This window comes from Alligator mississippiensis, chromosome 3, assembly GCF_030867095.1.
Source record: "Alligator mississippiensis isolate rAllMis1 chromosome 3, rAllMis1, whole genome shotgun sequence".
Taxonomy (NCBI): Eukaryota; Metazoa; Chordata; order Crocodylia; family Alligatoridae; genus Alligator; species Alligator mississippiensis.
The window spans coordinates 28,676,285-28,702,441 of NC_081826.1; the positions used below are offsets into that span (position 1 = coordinate 28,676,285).

General features: G+C 38.5%; 1 protein-coding gene across 1 annotated transcript in view; it reads left to right on the forward strand.

The window, feature by feature from the left end:
• Positions 1–26,157, forward strand: part of CSMD3 (CUB and Sushi multiple domains 3) — a 1,325,501-nt gene that overhangs the window by 1,217,376 nt on the left and 81,968 nt on the right. Inside the window, exons 51-56 of the mRNA XM_014603846.3 lie at positions 1,132–1,317; positions 2,973–3,167; positions 4,940–5,113; positions 18,802–18,975; positions 21,168–21,341; positions 23,222–23,407. Coding sequence (XP_014459332.1) covers positions 1,132–1,317; positions 2,973–3,167; positions 4,940–5,113; positions 18,802–18,975; positions 21,168–21,341; positions 23,222–23,407 — 1,089 coding nt within the window. The remainder of the gene's footprint in view (positions 1–1,131; positions 1,318–2,972; positions 3,168–4,939; positions 5,114–18,801; positions 18,976–21,167; positions 21,342–23,221; positions 23,408–26,157) is intronic.

A 26,157-nucleotide genomic window follows, 5' to 3' on the forward strand; every position in this document is an offset into this window, starting at 1 on the left:
TTAGACAGAATCAGTTACCAGTTACCAACACCTGCACATCCAATACACATATGTGGATTACTAATTCATATACCACACACTCACAATAATATCTATATCTATATCTATATATATGTATTCATACACATACCACCCACCTACACATACACATACACACAAGTGGGTTCCTAAGTTGAGTGTTGTGATATGTATGTATAGATGTGCTTGGTGTACTTGGGATACCTGGGGAAAGGTTAAGGTAAGAAAATAGAAGTGTAGGGATTATTATTATTATAATATAATTATTATAACATTATTATTGTTATTATTATTATTATATTGAGCACTTTTCAATATAATAGCACTTCTCAGCTCTAGATTTTAACATATTTTATGAAAGGTGAATAAGCTTTAGTATTTATATTTTGTAGACAGAAAAAAAATGATAGTATACTACTAGCACCTGGTTCAAATGTAAGGTGGAGGGAGAAGGGAAGGATGGGGGAAGAACATCCAAGAGTGGAAGCCAATTCTCTAGAGCAGTGATTTTCAATCAGGGTTTCGTGGCACCTTGGGGTACCTTGAGACCTTTGCAAGGGTGCCACTGGGTGCCATATAGTGTTAGTGCTGTTAGGTGTGCAAACATGATTCTCAAGATAAACCCAGAGATTTCACAGAGAAATCCATAGTGTTAAAAACATTCTGAACTGTTATGGGCTTTCTGAGTTCTTTGCAACAGTAAAATGACTCTATGATTTTTCTGTAGTCAAAAAAGAGTGAAAAGTAAAAGCCTGTATTTTCTGAGGGATGTGTTAAGTATATCAAGGGGTGCCTTCTGTCTAAAAAGTTGAGAACCAATTCTCTAGAGTTTGTTCACTGACTTAGCCACTTGAATATGTTCCCCACATTTTTTCCTGATCTTTTCTATTCCATCATCTTCTGCAATCTGGTCAGTTACAGAACTCTAACTTGTATTTCTTTTCCCACCCCAAATGTCTTTAAAAGCACAAATTAATGAATGTAAGCTTCCCATGGTTTCATGGTTCTAAATTTTCGAGAGGTAAGTCTGTGTGCTCTTAATATATACTGATGAATTTCAAAGCAGTTGAGATGAGACTTAATTCATTTGTGTTTGTGTTTCTTTCAATTCAGCAATATCTTGTGGCATTCCTAAAGCTCCAGTAAATGGTGGAATATTAACTACAGATTACTTAGTTGGCACTCGTGTTACTTACTTCTGCAATGATGGGTATAGACTCTCATCCAAGGAGCTTACTACTGCAGTCTGCCAGCCAGATGGTACATGGAGCAATCATAATAAAACACCTCGTTGCGTAGGTAAGTAGCATATAGAAATTCTCTCATGATTCAGAACTTCACAGTATTTGTATTAATCAAAAGAAAAATCCCAAAATATTTTAATATTTTGAGAATATTTTATATTCTATCTATCTATCTATCTATCTATCTAGCTATCTATCTATCTATCTATCTATCTCAAAACATCATCTTGCAGTTACAAAACAAATATGTTTCAGATTCTAAAAAGTTGATAATTCGTGACCAAATCCATGACTTTCCTGCTTTCACAGGTTGTGGAAGCCACATAGTCAAATCAGAATAAATGAGCAGAGCCTGACCCTTTTAATTACTGAGTACTTGGCTTTCAGAGATAGCTGAGCAGTACCTCTGCTGATGTTTAAACCACATTCCCTCCCCAGAATTCCAGAAGTTCTGTGCATTAAGGATAGCTATGTGATGCCAGTGCAGATTAACTGCATCCATAGAACTCCACACTAGGTGCATCTACATGAGACATTTACTGCGGAGTTACCTAATTAGCTCTGCAGTAAACATCTCAGTGTCTACACATACAGGGCTATTTATCTGGATTAAACTAATTAAATCTGCAGCAGGGTAGTACTTGTAAATACTTCAGTGTGCTTCAGTATGGGAGCTTCAGTGTGGTGGCTGCCTGCCAGCTAGTCCTGTACTGAAGCACCCTTGTTCCTGGCCAGCTCCTCGGCAGCACATTGAGCCAGTTTGGAGCAGCCCCAGGCTAGCAGGCTGACTCCCTGGGCCCCCTGATTGCTGGGGTTGCTCCACCCCAGCTTAACATGCTGTGGTCCTGGGCACACATGTAAAAGTAACACATAGGAACAATTAACTCCAGCATAATATGTGCCAGTGTTTCTTGTGTCACATTAATATGTTCGTGTAGACGTGCCAACTATGTGGATATCAAAGAGAAAATGTACCTGAAGTTTCACAGGGATAAGTGGAAACAACCAACGTTATTTGCTATGTAAACCCAAAGGGGCTGCAAGACTGAGGCAGAGATACCTGTCTGAGTGTAGATGAGCCCTCATTCATTGTTGTTAAGGAAAGATGGGAGAAGACAGATGCCCTGGAAATGTACCTATACCCATAACTCTATTACAGGGTTTTTAGTAAGTTGTAGACTTTTTCTTATGTCAAGAGGAGAATGGAAAAAGAGAGCAGTATTCAGTCACATCTGTAATGAAACAAATGTAATGACATTCTTCAGTTGCAATGTTAAATCACAAAAAGGGAAATAAAATAGCCATTCAAAAATCAGAAAAGGAATTTATATAGATAGAAAGTAATTCCTAAATTGAAATGTAGCCAAGACTATACCGAACAGCCCTACTTTAATGCAAAGTTCTACACGATTTAATGGACATAAACAGTTTCTTGATTTTGTACTAGATGCTAAAGATAAAATTTCTCCTCCTACCAAGAGCACAGTGTCTGATCTCCCCTTTCATTAAGTCAGTATTGACTCAGTGATAAAAGTGCCCACTTACACAACTTCCAACATTTGTGGTAGGTTATGCAATAAGATATCAGAGTCCAAATATGAAGTCATTGTGATAAAAAATTAACAATGTATTCATAAAAACAATCATGCATTTTGTATTTCCTTTAACTGTTAACTCACTGAGCCACAATTAACTGTTTTTTTGTTGAAGTTGTTACTTGTCCAAGCATCAACTCCTTCACGTTGGAGCATGGGAGATGGAGAATAGTCAATGGCTCACATTATGAGTACAAAACAAAAGTTGTTTTCAGCTGTGATCCAGGCTATTATGGTTTGGGGCCAGCATCCATTGAGTGTCTTGCCAATGGAACATGGAGTTGGAGAAATGAGAGGCCTTACTGCCAAAGTGAGTATGTGTTATCTGAGCTTTTTTTATTGGTTTTCTTCAGTTTGGCTAGGATAGCAGAATACTTCCTAAATCATAACTGTGGGTAATTCTGCTGTCAGTCCTTGTTAACTAATATCCATTATTGTTAATTGAAGGTGGATTAAATTTGTAATAATAGGCCTATTCCCACACTACTATCATCTCAAAGTGTATGGCACAGACACACTGACAGGAGTGTGTCAGACAAAGTGGGTGTCCTTCTACTCTGCACAGCCTCTCCGGGGGCCAGACACAATGGCCACCTGTGTTCTCAGGTAAAAGGGATTGTTCTTTCTGAGTGTTAGCCATAATGCAGGTTATTCCAGAAAAGGCAAAAGGTAGATACATTCAGAGAATGATGCAGCCTTCACGTTTCCTCTGCAGAGTAGGGAAGTTGGGATAAATTATTTTTCATGAACATTCCTAAGAGAAGCCAGTATCTTAATGTTAATATCTGGCCATATACACTTGAAGAGAGAGAGGTCATAAATAAGAACCACCATGGAAACAAGTACTTCTAAACAAGTAAGCTACTCAGTCTTAAGTAACTAAAAGGAAGCATCTATGAGCATCTGCTCCTTTAAAATTACTTTAACATTTAGACAATTTGGAAATATTGTCCCTATAAAATTTTCTGGAAACTAAGTATAAAAACTCTAACGCTTTTGTGGAAAGAGAGGTACATCAATGATTTTAGTATGTGTGTATTTAAACATAATGAGTACAGAAAGATGCTGATGAACTATGGTCCTTTGAAGTTATATTCTGGGGATGTTTTCATTTCAGTATGTTAAAAAAGAACATCAGTTTATTTATGCACACAAAAATAGTGATCCAAAATTAGAATTAAATGCTAAAACTATTAAATTAGGACTCAAAATAGGACAGTTTATGATATTTAGAAATGATTTTGGCAGGCAGAGGGGAAGAACTTTTGCATCTTCCTGGAAATTTCAAATTTGATTTGGAAAGCTTTTATTTATTTATTTTTTTTAAATGAAAGTTGTATTGAAATAATATAGGTCTGTTTTTGTCAAAATATTGTATGTGAAACTTTTTTTTTTCAATTCTTCCAGGGGAAAAAATGGTGTAAACCCTGCCCTTGTTATTGTACACAGACTTCACACTTACCTGAACAACTAAATGTTTTCAGTGCTAGCACTGCAATTTATCCTCTCAGCAGTATGATCTTTATGTTTGTTTGTTTTTTAAAATCAGCATTATGAACTTTTGAATTAGGAAATATTCTGGATTGATTAATATGACTCAAAAAACAAAACAACTTGTTCAGTAGCAAGACTTTGTATTATATAAATGCTAGAGCATGTGTTGTACTGTGAACTACAAGTTAAAAATGAAGTAAGTTCTTTCCAAAGAAACGTAACATGCTGTTTTGCAAACACAAAAGGAGCAATAAAACATGTATACAAGTGTTACACACAGAAACAGGTATTAAAGAGTCATGATTTGTAGTTATGTAAGGTACTCTGACTATTTATTTATATGGTTTTAAAGAATTAATTTAAAATATTGGTGGTTGAACCAGATAAGCCTTGAGGTCTCTTCCTAACCCTGATTTTCTAAAACTGTTTATCATGAGTCCATTGAATATAATTTCTAGTTTTTCACAGATTTTTCTCTAGTTTCACCATAGACAAGAATACCTCCCATATTTATTTTAACCAGTTAAAAATATATATTTAGTGAGTTTTTTAATATGATGCTTTTTTTTTTTTTTTTGTATCTTAAAGTTATATCTTGTGGAGAACTACCTACCCCTCCAAATGGAAATAAGATTGGAACTCAAATCACATATGGATCTACTGCTATATTTACATGTGATTCAGGATATATGCTAGTTGGCTCTGCTGTAAGGGAATGTCTCTCTTCTGGACTCTGGAGTGGAACCGAAACAAGATGCTTAGGTATGGAAACGACAATAATGACTGGGCTTGTTCTTTTAACACTTTTATTTGGCAGGCATCTGCAGTATAAATCAGCTAATGGATTTTTCCTATAAGCCTTCCATGAACAGAAGTCCAGTAGACTTAAGAATTCTATGTTAGAAAAGATTTGCTGGATTGGACTCTTATTTTTTTGAAAACTGGATATGAATAAGGGAAAATCTACTGTTTATCTTTATCGTGTATAAAGACCCTTTTACTTCACCAAATCAAAACCCACATTAATATTTAAGAATTTAAGTCACTTATGTAACTTTAAAATAACCATTATACTTTCTCATCTGTCTCAAGAGTAATTTCAAGGGTTTTTTAATGGTCTCTCCTCTGTTCAGATGTCAGAGAAACAGTTTCAGGGACCCATTTTAATTGAGTATAATAAAATGTTTTTGTTCTGGTTATTATACTAACTTTATTATAGAGGCATCAATTCAGAACTCTGCTTGAAATTAACATTTTGTTTTTAGGTAAGGTCAGCGTGGCGATACTTTGGTTTCATTTTTAAATATAGCATTATAGTCCTGCATACTACTTTGTCTTCAAAATAATGTTGTGTTTATGGGTCAACTTTAAGTCCAGTTTTGAACTAATACTGTTTTAGGTTTCAAATGATCCCTGAATGAGCAAAATATTTATCTATAAATCCATATTAGGTCTCCCCTCCCAGCCCCCCTTCACGTATTTAAAGGGAATGTGGGATTTTTGTTTCCTTTACAGTTTACCATAGAAACTACTTCACAGAAGAAAAAGAAAGAGGTCACTCTTGGTAGGTAGGTAGGTGGGTGCATGAATGGATGGATGCATGGAGTTTAGGGATATTGTGAAATATTTTGTTTCAAAATGAAGGGGTGTAAAGCACTATGGTGTGTATAGAGTCTTTGTGAGACGCATGTGTCCAGAGTGTCCTACATAAACTATGTGCAGAATGAGAACGGGATTGTCAGAGCTTTCCAGCCCTTTTCCAGATGACAGAACCAGAAGGCATAATGACAATCTAAAATGTATATCTGGCTAGGAGATGGGTGGAATATGGCCATACTATTACCCTCAGAAAATAATCTCTCAAAACCTGGACATGCAGGACATTTTAGAGACAATCAGAGATGTGTATGAGAAGTACTACGGCTCATAGACAGCTGCAGCAGGCTGCTGTAACTCAGAAAATCACTCAAGGCTAATTATGCAGTTCTAATTGCAAAAGTTGTAGATAATACACATTTTCCAATTGCCTTTGTGCCACAGCTCTAACAAGGAGTTATCAGTGCCTACTCTCTTGCTGTGTTGAGTTTTATTCTTTTTAGAATACCTCAAGTGCAATGTTCTATTGTGTAAATATCCATATTAATGCAATGGCTCATATCATCACATAACCTGGTTCAAAGGGATATGGCTAAAGGAGATTTGCTTTTAAATTAGTATGATTTCTCATGGATTTCTTTTATGGTATTGAAGCTAAATGTCCTGTTAAGGACAAAGGTAAGAACAGTTCTGTGTGGATGGTATAACACAGCACTTTTAACAAAATATTGTGTGCCAAAATATATAAATAAAACCCTCAAGCAGGTTCACCATACAAATCTTAGCTATAAATTAAATCTTCTGCAAGTTTTATAGTAATAAAATGTAAAAAAAAAAATTAAATTGTTAATATAGAGTGACATTTGGAGATAAAAACCATGACTTCTGTGTCTCCAAGGTTACAAACTGCCTCTTGCAATTTTATTGTTTTTTGAGGTTTGTTTGGTTTGTTTGTTTGTTTGTTTTTTTGGGGGGGGGTTGTACAGAGAAAGTTAAATCACTTTTTTATGGGGTAAAGTATCTGTATTAAATATGGGAGAATATTCAGAGCTATCAAAATAGGGATTTCTATTGAGTATTTGGTTTATATCCAGTAGAATAAAGGATCCCAATATTTAGTTTCATATCTTCCTCAGGGAAAAGTCAAATTGTTGACAAAAGAAATAAATTCCTGTACTTCAGTTTATAAGAAAACCCAAGACCTTTTTCCACTGTTAATATTACCTGCAGTTATGGATATAAACAGTTTCTGTATGTGAGGAGCAGAAGAATTTTTAATATAATTCTAAGAAATAATATTTGATCATGAATAATTTAAATAAAGCCTTTGAAGAACAAAGCTATTAACTTAGATGCACACTAACACCCACACCCCTTGGGAAACTTTTAAATATACTATATTTATATTTACACATTAGATGCATAATGTATAGTTAAGTTACAGCTGTGTATTTTCATTCTTAGAGGTAGAAATGTTACATCATGTTTCCTCCTTCTGCATAATGAATCATACTAAAGTAAGGTCTGGCACAAACAAAGAAATGAAATTCTGGCAACCCAAAATAAATTTCACTACTTCATCTAAATAGAAATTCTTTTTTTTTCTTTTTTTAAGAAAAAGAGGATAAAATTCACTAGCATCAGCAAATGCCAAGTAAAGAGTGTTCTGATGTTTGTTGTCATAGATTAGCAGTAAAACAGAAATGAGATTTTACAACTCAAAATATATTTAGAATGCAAAAGGAGCTCTCGTTCATTCCCATGCCATTCAGCCCTGTCTAAGAAAATATATATTTTTTGGACTGGAAAAAATATAGAAAAATATATATATATATATATATATTTTTAACTTGAGAAATGAAATATTTTACAGACTTCAAGGACAGGCTAAAATTATTAAGATTCAGAAACAGATTTATATCTTTCTTTCATCTCCCGGAAGTACAATTATTAAAGATTTTATTCAGCATAATTTTCGAATTAACCAATTATCCCATGCAAAATTGTAGTCATGAGTAAGAAGTATAGATATTGTTGTGGATAAACAAAAAATGGAATATTCTCCTTTTTTACTGGTTCACCACTGAGTTCTGATAATCTGTCCCTAAAATCCAAGCCAAATATTCTCAATGAAGCAATACCCAATGTATCAGAGGAAATAAAATCTGCCTTTGATATTAATGATTAGGTATTTTTCCCCTAAGTAAATTCCACCGGTGAAAAGACCATGCTCCTACGTGGGATATAGGATTTTTTTCACCTTTTGAAAGGCCTCTGAAATCTCCATGGGTAAAAACAGAGGTGATGTAGACCTAAACAAAAACAAAACAAAACCCCCTTTCATTTTCTAATTCACTTCATTGGTAAATCACTACATTACATTAATAGACATTCTATTTTCTTAATATTTTGGCTTACATTTCAATTTGAAAACCATCATTTAAAATAGGAACAAGGAAAGGAAACAAACAAAATACAGTGTACCATTCAAGTTCTTTTGTGTTTCTGCTTCTGGGAAGAACTTCTGCCCATGTGTTTCCCTGCACCTGTCATCTCATGCAATTACAACAACACTGGATAAACTTAAGAATTACTTTTTCTGGTGATCCTCTTTAGTCTATTCTTACACAGATATGCTAGTCACCTAACACACTGCACTTGTAGGTTTGGGTTAGATCCAGTTTGCTTTGTTTGTGATGCATCTAATTTGACTGGGTTTAGGCATCTAGATACTCTAAACAGAAAAATGAGGAGAAAGAGAAGCATTCTGAGGTGATTAATAGTAAACATTAAGCCAGCAGTGTGTCTGAACTCCTGCCTCCCTCAGGAGTTTAGGTACCTGAAACAGGCTTCATACTATGGGTAAGTACAAGTACTGCATTTAGATCAACCTAACCAAGGTTAAGCTGAGCTAATTTCCCAGGCATGCAAGTGTACACAGAATTAAATTGCCCAAAAATGGCACGCATGGTTTAAGTTAGTTCACCTTAGCAGGTGATTGATTAGGGTTAACTAGATCTAAAATGAGTTAACCCCATCTATGGAAAGCCTACACATATTCACAGCACAGCTCTTAGGGCTGGGAAAACCCAGCCACGTACCCTAGACCTGGGACTGTCCTGTTCCTACTCCCTCTCCAGTGACCATGCCCAGGCTACTTTTAGCCCCTTTGATTACTCCCACCCCTATCCCTGTACCAGGCAACTCCCCCTGCTAACCCACCAGCCCCTTCTAGACTCATCAACCCCGTCCTTTTCCCCCTGTGGACCTTTTAAAATGACCTAATCCTGCACTTACTGTAATAAGTTTTAAAAAATAAAGACAGTACTTGGTCTATAGATGTGTTTACTTGTAAATGTGTTGTACATGTTTTATTTTTGTTTTACTCCTTTATTTCAGTTTATGAACAAAATCTCCCATTTTTGCTTTTTATGGACGCATCCACATATGCAAGCACGTGCACTTACAGCAGCTCAAATAGAAGCGGTGCAAATTTGAGCCGGGGCTTTTTGCTTCAGTGCACGTGCTCAGACATGCACTTTGGTATGGAGCAAATTGTGCCACTTGGGGCAAAATAACCCTGCCTGGCTCCTCCCAGATCTGCAGCCAGTGGGAGCTAGAGCCTGGGGCCAGCACCTGTGCTGTCCCCAGCAGTATAAAAAGCTGCCCTGGCAAGTAGCTCAGGGCTACCTGCTCTCAGGGGCTTCTGGGACCCAGCCAATTGGTAACTGGGGACACTACCACTTGTGCCAACTGAACTGCTGAAGCAGCCCTGAGAGTTCCCTGCACCCTCTACTCACTGCAGCAGTCTGGCAGTGGGGGCTGCTGCCTGGCTGTGACCTGCTGCCACCTGCTACACCTGGATGGGGACTGCACAGCCAGTAGTGGCATCTGCCCCTCTGGGCCAGCTGCCAGTGGACCGTGATTGCAGGGCTGGCTTCAGTGCGGCACTACTGCCATGTGTGCCCCCTGCCTGGCCATCTGGGCAGCTATCGCCCGGAAGATGTTCTGGGTGTGGTGGCCCACCTTGAACTGTCAAAGCATGTCCTCCTGGCCCCATTTGGCCAGGAGGTCAGCCACAGCCAGCTAGGTCCAAGGTGCCAGCTCTGAGCAAGCAGGGTACTGCCACTGGCCTCCCTAGCAGGAATTCTGGTGTTCCCTATTGGAAAATTGAAAAATCCTTGATAAAAAAAATCCAGAAGTCACTCTGTAAAATACCCACAAATCTATGTTCCTCCACAAGTAAAACAAAAGACCACTATACAGAGAGAGAGAGTGAGTGAGACAGACAGTGATCAGTTGGGCAGTGTTTTATTGATATATCTTATAGTGTTTAAGCAAGTCTCTTATCATAATAATAAAGTGAACTGTATATACATGTTTCATGAATTCATGAATATATATTTTGCTGCCCTCCCACAAGGCGATGGCCCCCACACAAGGGGTTCAGCCCCCCAACAGGGGGTTCATCCCCTACACAAGGAGTTTGGCCCCCACACAAGGGGTTCGGCCCCCCAACAGGGGGTTCAGCCCCTACACAAGGGGTATGCCCCCCCCAATGGGGGCCAAATGGTCCCCACAGGGGCTACAATCCCCCCCCCGCAAGGCCCACATGCCCCACTGCAGCCCTCCAATTGCTGCCCCACCTGGCCCCATCCCCACCAGCTGCTGTAGCCCCCCAATGGCTGCCCCACCCAGCCGCACCCCCTGCTTCCCCACACCCCCCCAGTGGCTACCCCACCCAGTCTTATCCCCAACTTGCACCCCCAGGCACCCAAGGCTACCCCTACAACTCCAGGCACCATCATTAAAAAAAAAACCAAAACAAAACAGAAAAAGAACAGAAAAAAAAAGGGGGGGGAAAGCCTGTGCTTATCTTAGAAGCAGGGGTGGGGGGGCTCCAGAGCTTCCTGGAAGAGCCCCCCAGGGAGCACAGGACAGTGCAGGGGCAGGAGGGCCCAGGCTGGGGCTGCTGGGGCTGTTAACCTGCCCTACGCTGTGCGGGCAGGGCTCCAGTCAGCCAGATGGCATCTCCAGCTGAAAGCAAATGCCAGGGTTTTGTTTATTTTTTTAAAGTATGGGGTTGTGGGGCATGGATCTGGGGACCTTGCGGGGATGGGGCCAGCCAGGGCAGGGGTCAGGGGCTTTGGGGGGCTGGTAGGGGGAGGGGCCGGCCGTGGCAGGGAGATGGGGGCGGGGCCATTGGGGTCCCCCCCATGGTCCCCTCCCCCCTCGTCCAGCCCCCATAATCCCTTACTCACCAGGTGAGTGCTGGTGCTGAAGCATGCAGCCTGGCCAGCTGCGTGTTTCAGCACCAGGGAGAAGGGCCAACCATAGAGATGCTTTGGCAGCCAGAGCATCTCCATGGAGGACACAGCCTCCGTCAGGCTTTTGCCCCTGCTCCACTTCTTTAAACTTCGAGTTTTTTAGACCCCTGGATATCCAGAGGTCTAATTTTCTCCCCGTGCTGCAAACTTGCAGCGCGGGGAACATTTTTTGTTCCCGCACATGCCTGTTGCCTCACCTCAAAGGGGTTTGGGGCAGGGCAAGAGGCACGTGCACGCTCATCTGGATGCTCCCTATGTCTTCTCTTTTACCCTAAGTCTTCTAAAGTCTTTACATGTTGTTTTTTCCTTTGCTTCAAGAAGACTGTGCTGCACATGATATTTGTTTTTAGTATGGCAGATGGAATCAGAATATTAATTTAGGGTCTAAATGGGAATTTTGGATGTACAGGTATATATTAATATTGGCCCATTACTCATTATTCTTTTTAATCAAAGCAATTAGTCAATGATCACAATGTTGTAGGTTGTTTTCATTAGGAGGGAAAATGGATGCCAGAACCAGGCATTTCTTTAGTGCAATCCTATATATTTGTTAAGCATGAGTGAAGTCCTGTTTCTCTGAATGCAGTAGTAATTGAACAACCCATGAAAGTTTCTCTCCTCAGTAGTCCAAGACTCTTTTCCTCTACTGACAACATAACTCTTTTTTCTGTCTTGGGTTCTTTGGCTAGCCTTTGGCTTCTGCTCCTTTATCTCCTTGTTTTGTTTTGTTTTTTGAGCTTTTTGCTGTATTAACTTCTTCTAGTTTCACACACAGTGAATTTCATGAAAATGAAAGAGGCCTTCAGCATTTTTTTCTGCCCTGACCTGAGTGAAAATCCTCCACCAAGTGTGAAAAGCCATTCTTCTCAAGTCCATTTCTGGTGGCCATTCCACATAGCTGTATTTTGGACAATGATACCTATTGCTTTAGTTATTTAACTCTAAAAGAAGCATAACTGCTTTTTACATTCATCCAATCAATATCAACAAGAATTCATCCAACCCTGATCATAACAATGTGTTGTGTTTACATTTCGCCTTGTGTTTAAGGATCTGAAGTGGATTATTTCCATTGAAAGCATTTTGCAGTATTGGACCAGATTCTGATCATGTATACCTTTATATCGGTCCAATTCCATTGATTGTAATACTGATGCCTGTAATTTACATCAGAGTAACACAAAATTCAGGGATATTGCCTTAAAGCTACTCTGCACAGTTAAAAAAAAAAAAAAAGAACGGGATAGAAAAGAATCTGGTGGGCTAAAACTGTGAACTGAAAGGAAAGTATGGAAAAGCTATTTGGTCTCATTGTAAATTAAATTTATCTACCTTACTACTGAAACATGACATTTTTATGACAAAATGTTACTGTGAATGTTCGATATCCATTTTCCTAAACAAAACAATTTGTTCTTTTTCCATACTACCAAAAAGTTCATTCAAAATATAAGCTAAAAGCTCTGAAAACTGTCCATTGTGGGGAGGGGGGGGGGGGAAGTATTGGAGTACAAAAAACTATCAGATTTTAAATTGAATTGCACTTTTATCACTTTAAAAATGTTCAAATAGATTTGTTTCAAACTTGCTTAACAAAGGAAAAAAGAAATAATATCTTGTCTGGCATAAAGCCCTGAAAATAAGTTTAGAAAGGAAACTCTGAAAGGCCATTAACAACACAGGTGGTCATAAAAACGGCAGGGATATACAGTTTTGGGACAACTCAGTTTCTTTTCGGTGTCAAATGGGCGTTTTGGGATTCTTTTCATCATCAGCATCTTTGCAATAAAATGACAAAAGAGGGAGAAATTTGCTAACAGGCATTCAAAGCTTGAGTTTGAAGGGCATAAAGAAGACTACAATACAAAACTAGTAGAAATTACTTTTACAAATTTGCAAGTTTTTATTAAGATTATTTTCCTTAAAATAATACAATTTCTTCTTTGCTCCTCACTCCTCTTCTTCACTTTTGCCTTTGTTATGAAGCAGTCCTTGTCAAAGAGATGCAGACAAAGAAAGTAGTGATGGGAATTACTATAAATTAACAGACCCTCCTTTTTCTGAACTTTCCCCTTTCATTTTTATCAGTATGGAGACTAGTTGGATAATCAAAAACCAAGGCGTTTTCTCTGGCTTTTATATGCTAAAAGGCCAGGCTATATTTTTCTCATTACTTGTGAGAAGGATGCCAGGTCTGTAGTTTCATGGAATAAATTGGAGAAATTAAAAAACAAAACATAACCAAACAAGCAGACAGAAACATCCTGGAGTATTCTTGTGAGCTTTGCCTTGCTTGGGGATCAGGTGAAAAGGAGGAGGTTTATTCAACTGCATAAATGATTGTAGATGACCACATAGGTTCTCTTAGCAGAACATGAAGAAAATACATATCAATTCTCAAGCAATATTCCCTGAGGCAGGGGTCGGCAACCTACAGTCTGCTGATGGATCAGGCCTATGAAGAGACTAGATCTGGCCCACAGCAGCTCAGGGAATTGGCAGTCCAGGCTAGTGACAGCACCAGAGCCTGCTGTGGTCATTTTATTCTCTCTGCTGCAGCAGAGGCAGTGCCCCAGGGTCCTCACGCCTGCCTTTTCCTTGTCTACACCAACAGCAGGTGTTTCCGCAGTCTGATGAAGGGTATTTATACCTGAAAGTTTGCTAAGAAAAATTTTTCCAACTATCTGAGTTGGTCTAATAAAATATATTGGATTTACCCAAAGAACGTGATCTGTCTTTTCCCTGTTTAGTCTTTTAACAGCATCTGGTGATTTCCAGGGTGCTGCAGGTATGGGAACAGGGCCTGGGTTGCAAACACCAGCTCACAGTGGCAAACAATGAGCCAACTCCTGCCCTAAGGAACTGATATTTCATAGTCATAATAGAAGTATGGATATCATTAGTATGTGGTTTCCCATCTGTACAGACCTGGCAGATGGTACTTGAAAATGACTCAAATAGGGCTGAATTCTAAGTCTCCAGCTACTTTTGCTTCCACTGATGGCAGAGTAAACACTGAATTAAAACTAGGTAGAAGGTTCAGGACTTAGCAGAAACACTTTTCATTTACTTCAGTTTTTTGGACAAAGGGTGCCAGGTAAGTGTAGCGCATTGGTATTAGACTATACTTTTACTGGCTTTGAGATAATGGATAAAATGTTTCCTCCTCATTTACTATGCAGTAGAATGGTAACGCTGTTTTAATATATTGATTATACCTATGAACCTACACTCTTCATAAACTCAAGGGTTTGGATGAGAGCAGGCTGTACTGTTCAAAATAATTTAATTATGTTGTTCTTTTTCTTAATTTTTACTGTTCACAGTTAGTCACATATTATTTATTTTCCAGCTGGCTGAGGGTGTTTTTAATAGGAAGTGGGAGGACATAATTAAGTTACCAAATTTTGATTTTCTCAAGGGATGAAAGCAGCTTATGGAGTTACACTGAGCTAAGCTGGCAGAATATAGGAATTTTTAGGGGATTCAAACCCTTTCATCAAGACATTAGACCTGGACAGAAGTTTTGCTTTAAAGTGATTTCTTTTTGTTAGTCACACATTTTTCCTATGATGCATGTGCACAGACCCAGAGACTGCAGCTTGATCCTAGTCTGGTTTATTTAAATGGCTGCTTTCTGAACACAATGGTAGAATCAGGCATTCTTTATGCTGAATCCTGGTTCTTGTTTTTTGCCCTCTTGGTGCTACTCTTAGTGACAGAGAATCAAGATGCTTCCTATACTCAGAGAAGAATTATTAGACTTTGTTCCTTGGATAATTATTTTCAGTTCAAATATTTGTTAATACTTTTTTTTTCTTGTATAAAATGGTTTACAGACCCTCTGGAAGGCCAGGCACTAGCGTCCCCCTTTTCCCATCTCCTGCATGCCTTAGAAAAGCCGCTTCTGTAGACAAACTTGGTAGACTTTAAAATGACAGTTCTTGCATGTAAAGGATAAAATATTGAAGCAACCAAAACAAGGTTGAAGATTAAATGATCTGGTTCTCTTCACCCTATATGAATGATTTCCTTCTTCTTGAAAGTGGGTTTTTTTCTGTTCATTTTTACTTCTTCCTTCTCCCATAATAACATGCAGGCATAAAGAATTCAGCCCTTGGCAGTCAAGTTGGCAAAGGTGTCCAAAGCTAGAGTCAAATGTTGGTTTTCTAGAAAATCTGCAGGACCCTGAGACAGACCTTGAAAACAAGGACAGATAGGAAGCAGCAGCACTGTAGCTGGTCCTTGGGCAGTTTGGGGAGAATGCAATTCAGAAGGCTCAAGGGGGAAAAATAGGAGATATGGGCCTCTACACCATGTTAGGAGGGATGCTATGTGCATCAGTCTGTTCCGTGCATGGATTCATTTACCATCAGGGTTGCAAAATGTCATGAATGCCAGTTGGATACAAAGATTTGATACAGGTTTGGATACAGAGTTGGTGTAGACAAGTGATTATAAGAGAATTTCCACTTCCTTTTATTTTATCAAAGGAATTTTCTAGCTATCAAAGAAAAAGAGAGAATAGCCTGAGAATTTGTACTAAGACCGTTACTGCTCATAAAAACTAAGAAAAGTATAAATAATCCAAAATATATTAGTTTTTAAAATCTTATGATTTTTAAACTATCTTGTGATATGGGGAGAATATGTTAAACATGATATCAATGCATCACTCTATTGTGTGCCTCTGGCTGAAGATATTTTATTCCAGGGGTCAGCAACCCCCAATATGTGTGGTAGAGCATAGCACAAGAAGGTATTTTGCTTGGCACATGCATCTTGGGTTGGAAGGTGGGGGAGCCATGAGAAGCCCTATTTTTGTTGTGGAAGTACAGCCCCAGCCCTTTCCCTGCCATTGGCCCCAAGGCTTGTGTGCACCCGCGGCCAGCAATGAGCTGGGCTGGAGCTCTGTGGACCCTGGTGCAGCTGCTTACAATCTCCCTACCATCTGCTGCAAACAGCCCAGCTCCATGGAGGGAAGCACAGGCCTGCCAGTAGCCTGGGCTGGCTGTGGCAGGCAGTCGGGAGTCTACCAGCAGCCACACCGGGGTCCACGGAGCCCCTCCCCAGCTTATTACTGGCACTGGGTGCACATGCACCTCTGGGCAGATGGTGGGGACCAGGGCAGAAGGGGCTGGGACTTTGTGCTGCCTCAACAAAGATCAGGCCACTTGTGGCTCCTCTGCCATGCACACTTGGCATGCCAATATCTTACAAGTTGAGGTTGCAGGTGGTTTTAGCACTCTGCCCAAAAACATAGCTGACTCTTGCCCTAACCCAATGTGTCTTTAGGCAGACATTTGGCTTGATTGTCCTGGCTAATATATTGCCCATACAAGCCACTTGCCTTTTTGTCTTGCATTAAGCTCTGTGCTTCTTTAACTAGGATGTGGAGTCTGTTTAGCTATTTATTACCTGCTTTAGAGTGCTTTCAGAAGTTGCAGAAAGGCACCTCAATCACACTGCAACTTTTTGCACTTTGCACAAAGCGCTTAAAGTTACAGCCTAATTGAAAGTAGCAGACATTTGGTGTTTGATGTTGAGGTCTGGGTGCCTTCATGCACTGGCCAAGGCCAGGAGGCAGTGGGGGCTGTAGCCTGCTATGGAAGCCAGCCAGCCAGCCTGATTACTGCCCAGCTGCCATTCCTCCCGTGCCTGCCAGCTGGCTGCAAAGAGCCAGCCAGGATTCATTCTCTTGTGTGGGGGGACAGTGTGAGTGTAGCTTGGGGATTGTGCCCCTTCCCTGCTGGTGCAGTGGGGCAGTAGGGACCCTCTCCTGGGGGGGTAGGGGGCATCCTACTCAGGGCACCCCCACCCCCCAATCTCTGGCCAGCTGCACCCCTGCCTCACCTGCTGACTGGCTGCATCAGAAGAAGACTGTCTGCGTCCTCCCTGTGGCAGACCATGATCACAACATGTAACTCTCCTAGGGAACTGTATAAAGGTTCCCTAAGGTGCCCTAATTTAGATCACCTTCATTTACTGCCTGATTTAACACGGATTACTTTTTCACAGAATTGGCTATTTTAAAAGCACTCTGAACGTGTGTTATGGCATGGCTGTAGAGTGCTTTGGGGGCCAGATTGCACAAAAATGTAACTTCTGTCTGTACCTGTATTCCATCCATGTCCTTATCAACAGTAGTATCTGAGCACCTGCAGTGCATTAAAAAACGTAACTGACATGTCATGTGTCTCATTTGCTCCCCCGTTCTCTCCCAAGAGAAGATGTATGTTTGAATTTTGCATGAAATAAATACAGCTATGTTGTTATGGAGGGAGGTTTTCATAATAAGGCAATCAATTCTTATATCAGTCACAGGACATAACTATCGTGTCATATATTTGTCCACAGCTTTTACTTTAAAAGCAATGAAAACTAGTATGTGGTCATATTTGCTTAAAGTACATGTGGATGTATTTGCAATGTCTTTAAACATATTTCCATGTTTAGAAAAATTAGAGAGTATTTCTAAAGCATCATTGGTTACTGTCTTAATTTCAGTAATATGTTCCTGTTCTATATTACAAGAGGTACTAACCACAATGTCTGATTAAAATTGGCCAACAATTTCTATGAAAAGATCCTATGTTCACTTGCATAAAACGTTAATCAGACTTTAACCTTTCTGAATGTATTTTCAGTATCCGGTGTTTGATTTCTTATTGCAAAGTTTGAACAACAGTGGTTCAGCCATATTCAGAACACGATATTGTGATTTTTTTTTTTCTAATGTAGAAGCTCTAGTTCCCTTAGATTTGGATCAGAAATTTGAAGTTTGGCAGGCATTGCCTGGAGGACAGGGGTAAGGCTTCTGCAATCTCCATAAATATCTTCTCCAATTAAATCCTGAGCTCCTGAAAAACTACAGTTCATAAGCTCAGTAATTGTAGAGTTCAGCAGCTAAATTCTCTAAGTTTGTGTGTGCTTATAATCACTGCAGAGCAGATATCTAAAATAGAGAGCACTTTAGGCATCAACTACCTCACTGAATTAAGGGCACAGAAAAAAAAAGGAAAGAGAAACATAGGCTATATCTTTATAGTAAATTTACCATCCCTGTTGGTGCAGCCTTCAAGCATGCTCTGCTTCTGAAAGTGGACTGTTAGTTAAACAGAAAGCAGTGTGTTTATGGTCATGCTAATTATGCTACCCAGACTTAACATAAACAGCTGGTGTATACTCTTTCTGGTTATTGTCCTAAATATGCTAGAATCTAATGGAATTTCCCCACGGAATAATTTGGCTGAGCTATATATATTAAGAAAGGGATGAAAGGCTCACTCTGGAAATTTCATAGTATAAATGCCAATCAATTTGTACTTGTTTAAGTTTGTTTTCCAATTTCTATGTTTACGTGTAGGTACAATTTTTTTCCTCAAAAAAGTTTATGAAATGAAATTAAAGGAAATTGTAAGAATGTCAACCTTAAAATATGATTTTAATGGTACATTGCTTTCATTAGTTCAGATATCTTAACATAATTTCATATATATTTTTACTGTACTTTGCAAACTGCAGCGGGCCACTGTGGTGTTCCAGATATCATTGTCAACGGGCAAGTAATTGGAGAAAATTATGGCTACAGAGACACAGTTGTATACCAGTGCAACCCTGGTTTTCGGTTGATTGGTTCTTCTGTACGTATATGTCAACAGGATCATAACTGGTCTGGTCAGCTTCCATCTTGTGTGCGTAAGTAACCATGGCAAAACATACACGTTCTATACAAGGTATGCAGTGTATTGAAAGGGTGAAGAGTAATATTTTCAAAATTACCTAAATGACTTATGAGTTTGTTTCCCATTTTCAAAAGTGATGTGGGACTTTGGGCATCTAAAATGCATCCTGGAAAAATAACATTTATTCAAAGTCAGTATAACCTGTGCTTCTAAGGCTATGAGAAGATGTTTCATTCATCCCAGAATAGGCTATGCCCATATTTATCCTGAAACAAAAATATCTCATGATTGACATATATACACATTGTCCTAGGGACAGATATTGTACATAAACTGGTATAAGTGATTGGAAACCAGTTCATATCTGTGACCCAACAGAAGTTCAGTGCTCATAAAACACTTTCAAAATGGCCAAAACATGTTTAAGGTCAAGCAGGATGGATGTAGTATCAGACTTAACTGTTTTAGATTAAGTCCGTTTCTTGAACTTCTGTCCCAGATTGCCTCCAGATTCAAGTTAACTCACATTCTCCCAGCATCCCAGGGTGCTTTGTACCTCCACAGCAACCCATAACCCCCACCCCCCTTGCAAGATGGGTAGACTAACCTTGGTCCAAGCTGTCTATTCCAGCTGAGCAGGAAGGCATGCTCTAGAATGCACCCCCTTCCTCCCCCCCCCCCCCCCCCAGCATCTGGCTTGGGGCACTGCAGGCATGTGGCTACATTTCTGGAATCAAAAGTGAATGTCTGTTCACTTGCTTATTGATTCAATCTATGCAATTAGGCTAACCTCTGAAGATTGAATCAATTGAGCCTTGGGCTTTTTGACTATCTATATTTAGCCTAAGTGCAACTTTTGGAAATGGTTTGTGGGTGCTTTTGAAAACCTCTAACTTGAATTTAATATTGACCATGATAAAGAGTTCAGTTTCACTTCTATATTGTCATCTTTGAAGTTTGAAGTGTTTGCATCAATAAACAGTTTAATTTTAATTATATTCTTTTCTTTTCTGGATGATAACTGTGGTGTACAAACAAAGATCTTATCATATGTTAGTTGTACTGACCTATTGTTTAAGGTAACCTATAAAGTTGGCTCATACTGAAAAGACAAGGTGGCAAAATGTTGATACTCCAGTCCTTTTTAATAATGGTGTCTTCTGAGACTGGAAGTCCTTTTCACAATTGCATGTAAAAAAAAACAAAACAAAACAAAACAAAACAAAAAAAGCAGCTAATTTCAGTTCTGTAATTAAAGATAATTAGATGTCTGTATTTTGAAATTAATAGATGTGTTACTGCATATAGCTAGAGTTTTATAAGGGAAATTTATAGCTGTAAACTATCCCAGAATATTACAGTGCAATCAATTATTTTCTTAATCCACTACCTGAGTTGCTTGTTTGTCATTCATTTTCCATCTGGTGGAAGATTCTGAAAGTAATACTTTTTTTACTGTCTTTCTCATATTTTTGTTCTGTCTGTTCCTATTTTTAATCATTCATCAGTGGATTACTGCCACTACTTTTCTTGTTAAATTTAAGATTGGAAGTAAGTATTGGACATTAGGGAACAAATTTCTTTATCGATAATCTTTAAAACAAGAATGAGATATAGTTAAACAAGAATTTCTAAATCATTAGGTTAACATCAACAATAGAAATGAAAAATAATTGCTTCTGGGTCATTGCTAATAGCAGAGAAGGTGAACATAGTTTATTTCTCTGGAACCAATTATGGAATCTGCTTGGTTGAACACAAGGGAATTGTGCAATACAGTACTCCAGAAAAGGGTAAGGAGCTTGGGGAAAGGATTACAGTGATGAAAGATACGTTAAACACAGCAGATGTCCATAACATGACAATATTTTTTCTAAATGCCATTAGTATAGGTCCAAAGTTTAAAGCAGATGCAGATAATGACCTCTCTTTGATTTAAGTGCTCCAGTTATGTTTTTCATTTTTGGTTTTTGTCACATCTAAGAGATAAGGACATAACTCCACAAAATACTGAGAATTACCTAAAAGGCTTTGAACTTGTTTATTTTATATTAAAGTCAAAGGAATTGATGGATCTTTAATGACTCTTAAGAGGGGACTCAGTATTGCATAGGATCAGAACCTTAGCATATACTAGGTTGTTACCCGTTATTACCCAGTGCCATGAAGAGTGATAACAGCATACGTTTGTCACTTTTTTTTTAGCTGTTAGTTGTGGTCATCCTGGTAGTCCAATTTATGGAAGAACGAGCGGAAATGGTTTTAACTTCAATGATGTTGTGACATTCTCTTGTAATACTGGATATATTATGCAAGGGCCAACAAAAGCACAATGTCAGGCTAATAGACAATGGAGTCATCCACCCCCAATATGTAAAGGTATGAATATAAAATGTCAGTAAAATTCATGGAAACACTGAAATATTGGACTGATTCCATCTTCCTTTCTGTACTTTTTATGGATAAAGTAAGTGAAACAGTAATATGGCATTATGTGAATCTCTCAACCCATTAACATGGGAGGATGTCTCAGTAGATTATATACAATTAAATATACATTATTTGTAATAAATACATAACAGGAAAGATTTAAAAAGAATACCTAATAATCCTCCAACATTATCAATATACCTTCTAACTTTTAAGATGCATTTGTATTTGTTTTTTTTAATCTCTTTTATATTTAATGAATATGAACATGCTATTGCAAACAATGAAGCATAGAAACTTATGATTTAACTCCATTTTCTTGGAGCAGCCATACCCTGCATTGATTGGGTGGTCAAAAATTTTAAATCCTTGGCTTATGAAATGAGAACATTCATAAATAAGAACTGAAGGGGTCAGAAATGTGTTTGAAGATTTAAAAAGTGCTCCACAAAGAAAAAAAGATGTATTTTCAGGAAGCCCTGCTGCCATACACACAGAAATAGCATCCAGCTAGTATCCTGAAGCTAAGCCAGTATATTTTGCATTTACTGAAGTATCCTGTAGGCTGTGGGATACTAAAGAGTATTAAAAAAGATAATGTATTAATATTTTTCATGCACTAGGGTAGTTGGATGGGGGGTTTTGAACACAAAGTGTTTGTATTTAGATGTGTTTATTTCTGTAATTCACTAAAATACCCTTTTTATGTATTTTAACCAAATATTTTTGGTCTTCAGCCCACCAGCAATAAATTATCACAGTATACTGGTATTCCACAGTAACACACTATACTCCTTATTATATGTTATTGCCTGTGGGTCGGAAGCTAAATAAAAGTATTGATCGCACTGCTTCCTGAAATCTTTTGCACACAGCTATGAAATCTTAAATTATTTCTAGAGTGATCTTTGAAAACCAGGCCTGAGTATATACAGAGGGTCATTGTGACAGGTACAACTTTTGCTCTGCCTGTAATGTTCATTATCATATAGTTGCATTTTATATTTGTATTCTTAAGTGCTTGCAAGTTGTTCAAATGTCCACTGAACACTGCAACATTCTTGAAAATGGTGTACACCCTCTAAAGGCTTCTTCTGTAGTGATAAGAAAACCTAATAGTGCTCATAATGATGGGGATGCTACCCATGTTTGCAAAAATGCCTGTGCAGAAGGCATAGAAAATTCTGGGTATTGGTTCTCTTACTTACGGTTCAGCAACAGTGTATGCAAAAAAAAACTAGCAGAGTGAACAGAGCTTCTGCATTTTCCTCTGGAAAATGGACCTGAAATGGATTGCTAGTATTTATAATCTAAAGCATATCCCAGCGCCTCAGGTTTAATAGGATGGTATGCATGGGTAGCATAATTCTTCAGAAACTACATACTTCAAGGGTTCTTCACCAGTAGATTTAAATAGACTGCACCGAAGCAAGCTAGCTGAGAGGTAACAATAATAACATGGGAAACTCTGATAAATTCTTCAGAATTTGGGTACATCCCCAAAATGGGAGTCAAAGGGGTAGACAAGAACCCAAAAGAACCAACCAAATATCTCAAATCAAGAAACCCCCCCCCCCCTTTAGTAAAGACAACAGAGATATCATCTCTGATTGTTTCAGCCTACTTGTATCATGTCTATCTTATCTAAACTGAAATTCTGCCCACGAGTCCTCATCTGAGTTAGTATCCCAGCTACTCATTCAGGAGAAGAGATACTGCCTAAATGTACTGTGTGTATCTGAGGCATTTTTAAAGAAATATACTTATAAAAATGTGTGCGTGTATGTAAAACCTAGCTTTGAATTCCACTTTTGTTATTTTTTGCACAGTGGTCAACTGCTCTGATCCTGGAATCCCTGCTAATTCCATACGGGAAAGCAAAATAGAACATGGAAATTTCACTTACGGCACAGTGGTGTTTTATGATTGCAACCCAGGATATTTTTTATTTGGATCTTCAGTTCTAATCTGCCAGCCAAATGGTCACTGGGATAAGCCTCTACCTGAATGCATTAGTAAGTAGATAATGTGTTTTCTTCCCCCTATTAAAGTTACAAAAAAATTTAAGAAAAGAAAAATTTGGGCTAGATATTTTATAATGGATTTTTGTATTGATTTTATTTTATACAGTATTCTGCTCTCTATGTAGGCACACAGATCATACCTACATCCATTTTAATGTATGTGATAACTAGGCTGCATTGGCAGGAAAGATAGCACAGGTCTGTGGCATACAGAAAATTAAATGGCCGGCCCTTGAGAGGACCTTCAAGGAGAATCATGCCTCAGAACAATGATCAGGAGCAGCGCTCTGTGTTAACAGAATGGCTGTCTGGGAGAAAGGGAGTTGCCTTTAGATTTTTTTACTATATTAATCTGTTGGCCATAGGGCAGCTGCATGTTGCAATTCAAACAAGCTACATTTCTAAAACCGTGGAAACAGCCTCATGGAAGCTGAACAATTTTTCAAGTAAGCTCCTAATTGCTTCTCCAACACTTTTGTAACTTCATATAACAAGACCTGTGTTGGAATGAGGATTTATCTCATGTGTGGGGCCTAACATTTACAATGTAATAAAGCAGAGAAAGAAAGCATGGTAAAAAACTTTAATTTGGTTGTTTTTTGTCAATAGACGTATAATTTAGATGTTACTTCCAAAGCCTGGTTTTATTATTTATCCTTTAGGCAAGATTTTTCTGGTGCTGCAATTTGAAATATTCCATTCTTTTAATTTTTAAAATGACCAGAAATTTATCTTATTCTTGATATAGTTTGTTCCTATTTTGCAACTCAGTTACATTTATCTTGCAGTATCCAAATATTTTGCATCCAACTGTAAGGTATTATGACAGTTTCAGAACACTTTAATAAATAAATACTGATAATACAGATAATAAATACTGTCTTAAATATACTACAAAAGAATGTAAAACTGCAATGGATATTCCCCCTTTCCATATGAATACGTCCCCCCCACCCCACCACATTTTTGTGGGGGAGCTGTTTAAGGCCTCTTAATAAAACAGTTTCTACCTTGGCATATATTGATCTAATGGAGTAAGAATGCAAGATATACTGGCTAGTTTTCTACTTTTTTTCTGGTGGGATGATATAGGCAAAAGTATTGTGTTAAAAAATAGGTACTGTTGTTCTTTTGCTGCTTTTTCAAACAATAAAAGCCATTTCTATGTTTTATTTTATGAATAAATAGGTCAAATCAGTATTGCCAGTCAGTATTGCCATGTACAGACATTGATTGCATTTGTGCCAGGAGAAAAGTACAAAAAGAGAGCATACCTAGATATTCCGCAACTGGGTGCCCAGTCACTTCATGCATTTGGCATTGCAGTCTTGCTGCTGGTTGGATCTGTGCATGAATCCTGAAGCAGTATCTACATGGCAGAATTGCTGTGCTCAGCAGTGACACTATCAAATGCTTAGTCCTCCTCCAGATGGATTGCAGAAGCCAACATAGCTGCCTTCATGTGACATGTCAGGTGGATATTTGTTGGCACTGGATTTGAACCGAGCCCCTATACCTATGTTCTGAGTGAGCACAACCCTCAAACCGACCATGACCTTTCCATTTGATAATAGGCAAATTTAGTGATATGACCTGACCTGACCAATCTGCATCAAGCTTATAAAGGGAGAGCAGCCCCAACTGAACTGAGTTCCTTCTAACCACTATAGTTGTAGTTCAACATGTACTTCTCAGTGTAGCCACCCTAGCTGTTTGTAATTGATTGCTTAGATGTTAATGTTAGTTTGGAGTTGAGATAAATTTCCACTGGCAAATTTTTGATGTGCTTCTCAAGATTATTTGTCTTTTACTTAAGACGTGGAGGGTCAGTCTGCACCAGGTTAGAGGCTGTCCAAGTCATTTTCCAGTTTTATAAAGGTGAAATATGACAGGTAGTTTAGATCCTGAATATCAGTTTAGGATGAACACTTCTACCACTCCCTTCACTGGAATTGCTTGTGTTATATAGTTAGCAATAGGAATTATATCCTATAGTTTAATACGCATTAAACTATTTTAATCGTAATAGATGTGCCTCCATAGGAAAAGAGAAATTTGTATGTTTTTCTCTTAGAACTTCATTTTTTTCAGTTAGACAGGAGGGAAATTTATCTAACAGGAATTGACTGGCAATAATAATGGTAACATCCTTTTTATCACAATTTTTAAGTGTTATAACAAGGTAATTCTTTCCCCCTTATTCTTCCTTCTTTGTGCTGTATTCCTTAAAGCTGTTCCAAGCTGTCTGTCTTAATACAGAATCAGCTTTATACAGCTATAAAAAGGCACCATGCAGTTAAGTGATAGAAAAGGACCAGCTAGCATAACTAACTGAGAGAGGCAGAGAAGTAGTGGTTGATAAAATTGGCAGTGAGGAGAGGGAAAAGAAGGAACGTAAGAAATATCTAACATAAACAAACCTGAGGAAATTCTCACTTAAGATATTTGTTAAACTGGAATTAGAGTTCGGAAGCTTTAGAGGCAATGTAAAGGGCATAGATAACAGAAATAATGCAGTTTTCAAATGAAGCCAGTAGGAACCAGGCAGGGGCTGATCTAGAGGAGTTGCAATGACATGGATGCACCCCTCTTTGATTCCTGCTCTAGTCGGCAGCTGCACCAAAGGAGCCTGATGTATCTGGCACAATGTCAGGCTAGGCTGGAAGGGGAGAAGCAAGCTGATAAAAAGAAAATGAGTGGAGGGAGGAGGTGGAGGGGCAGATGGAGGGATTTAAAGGGGG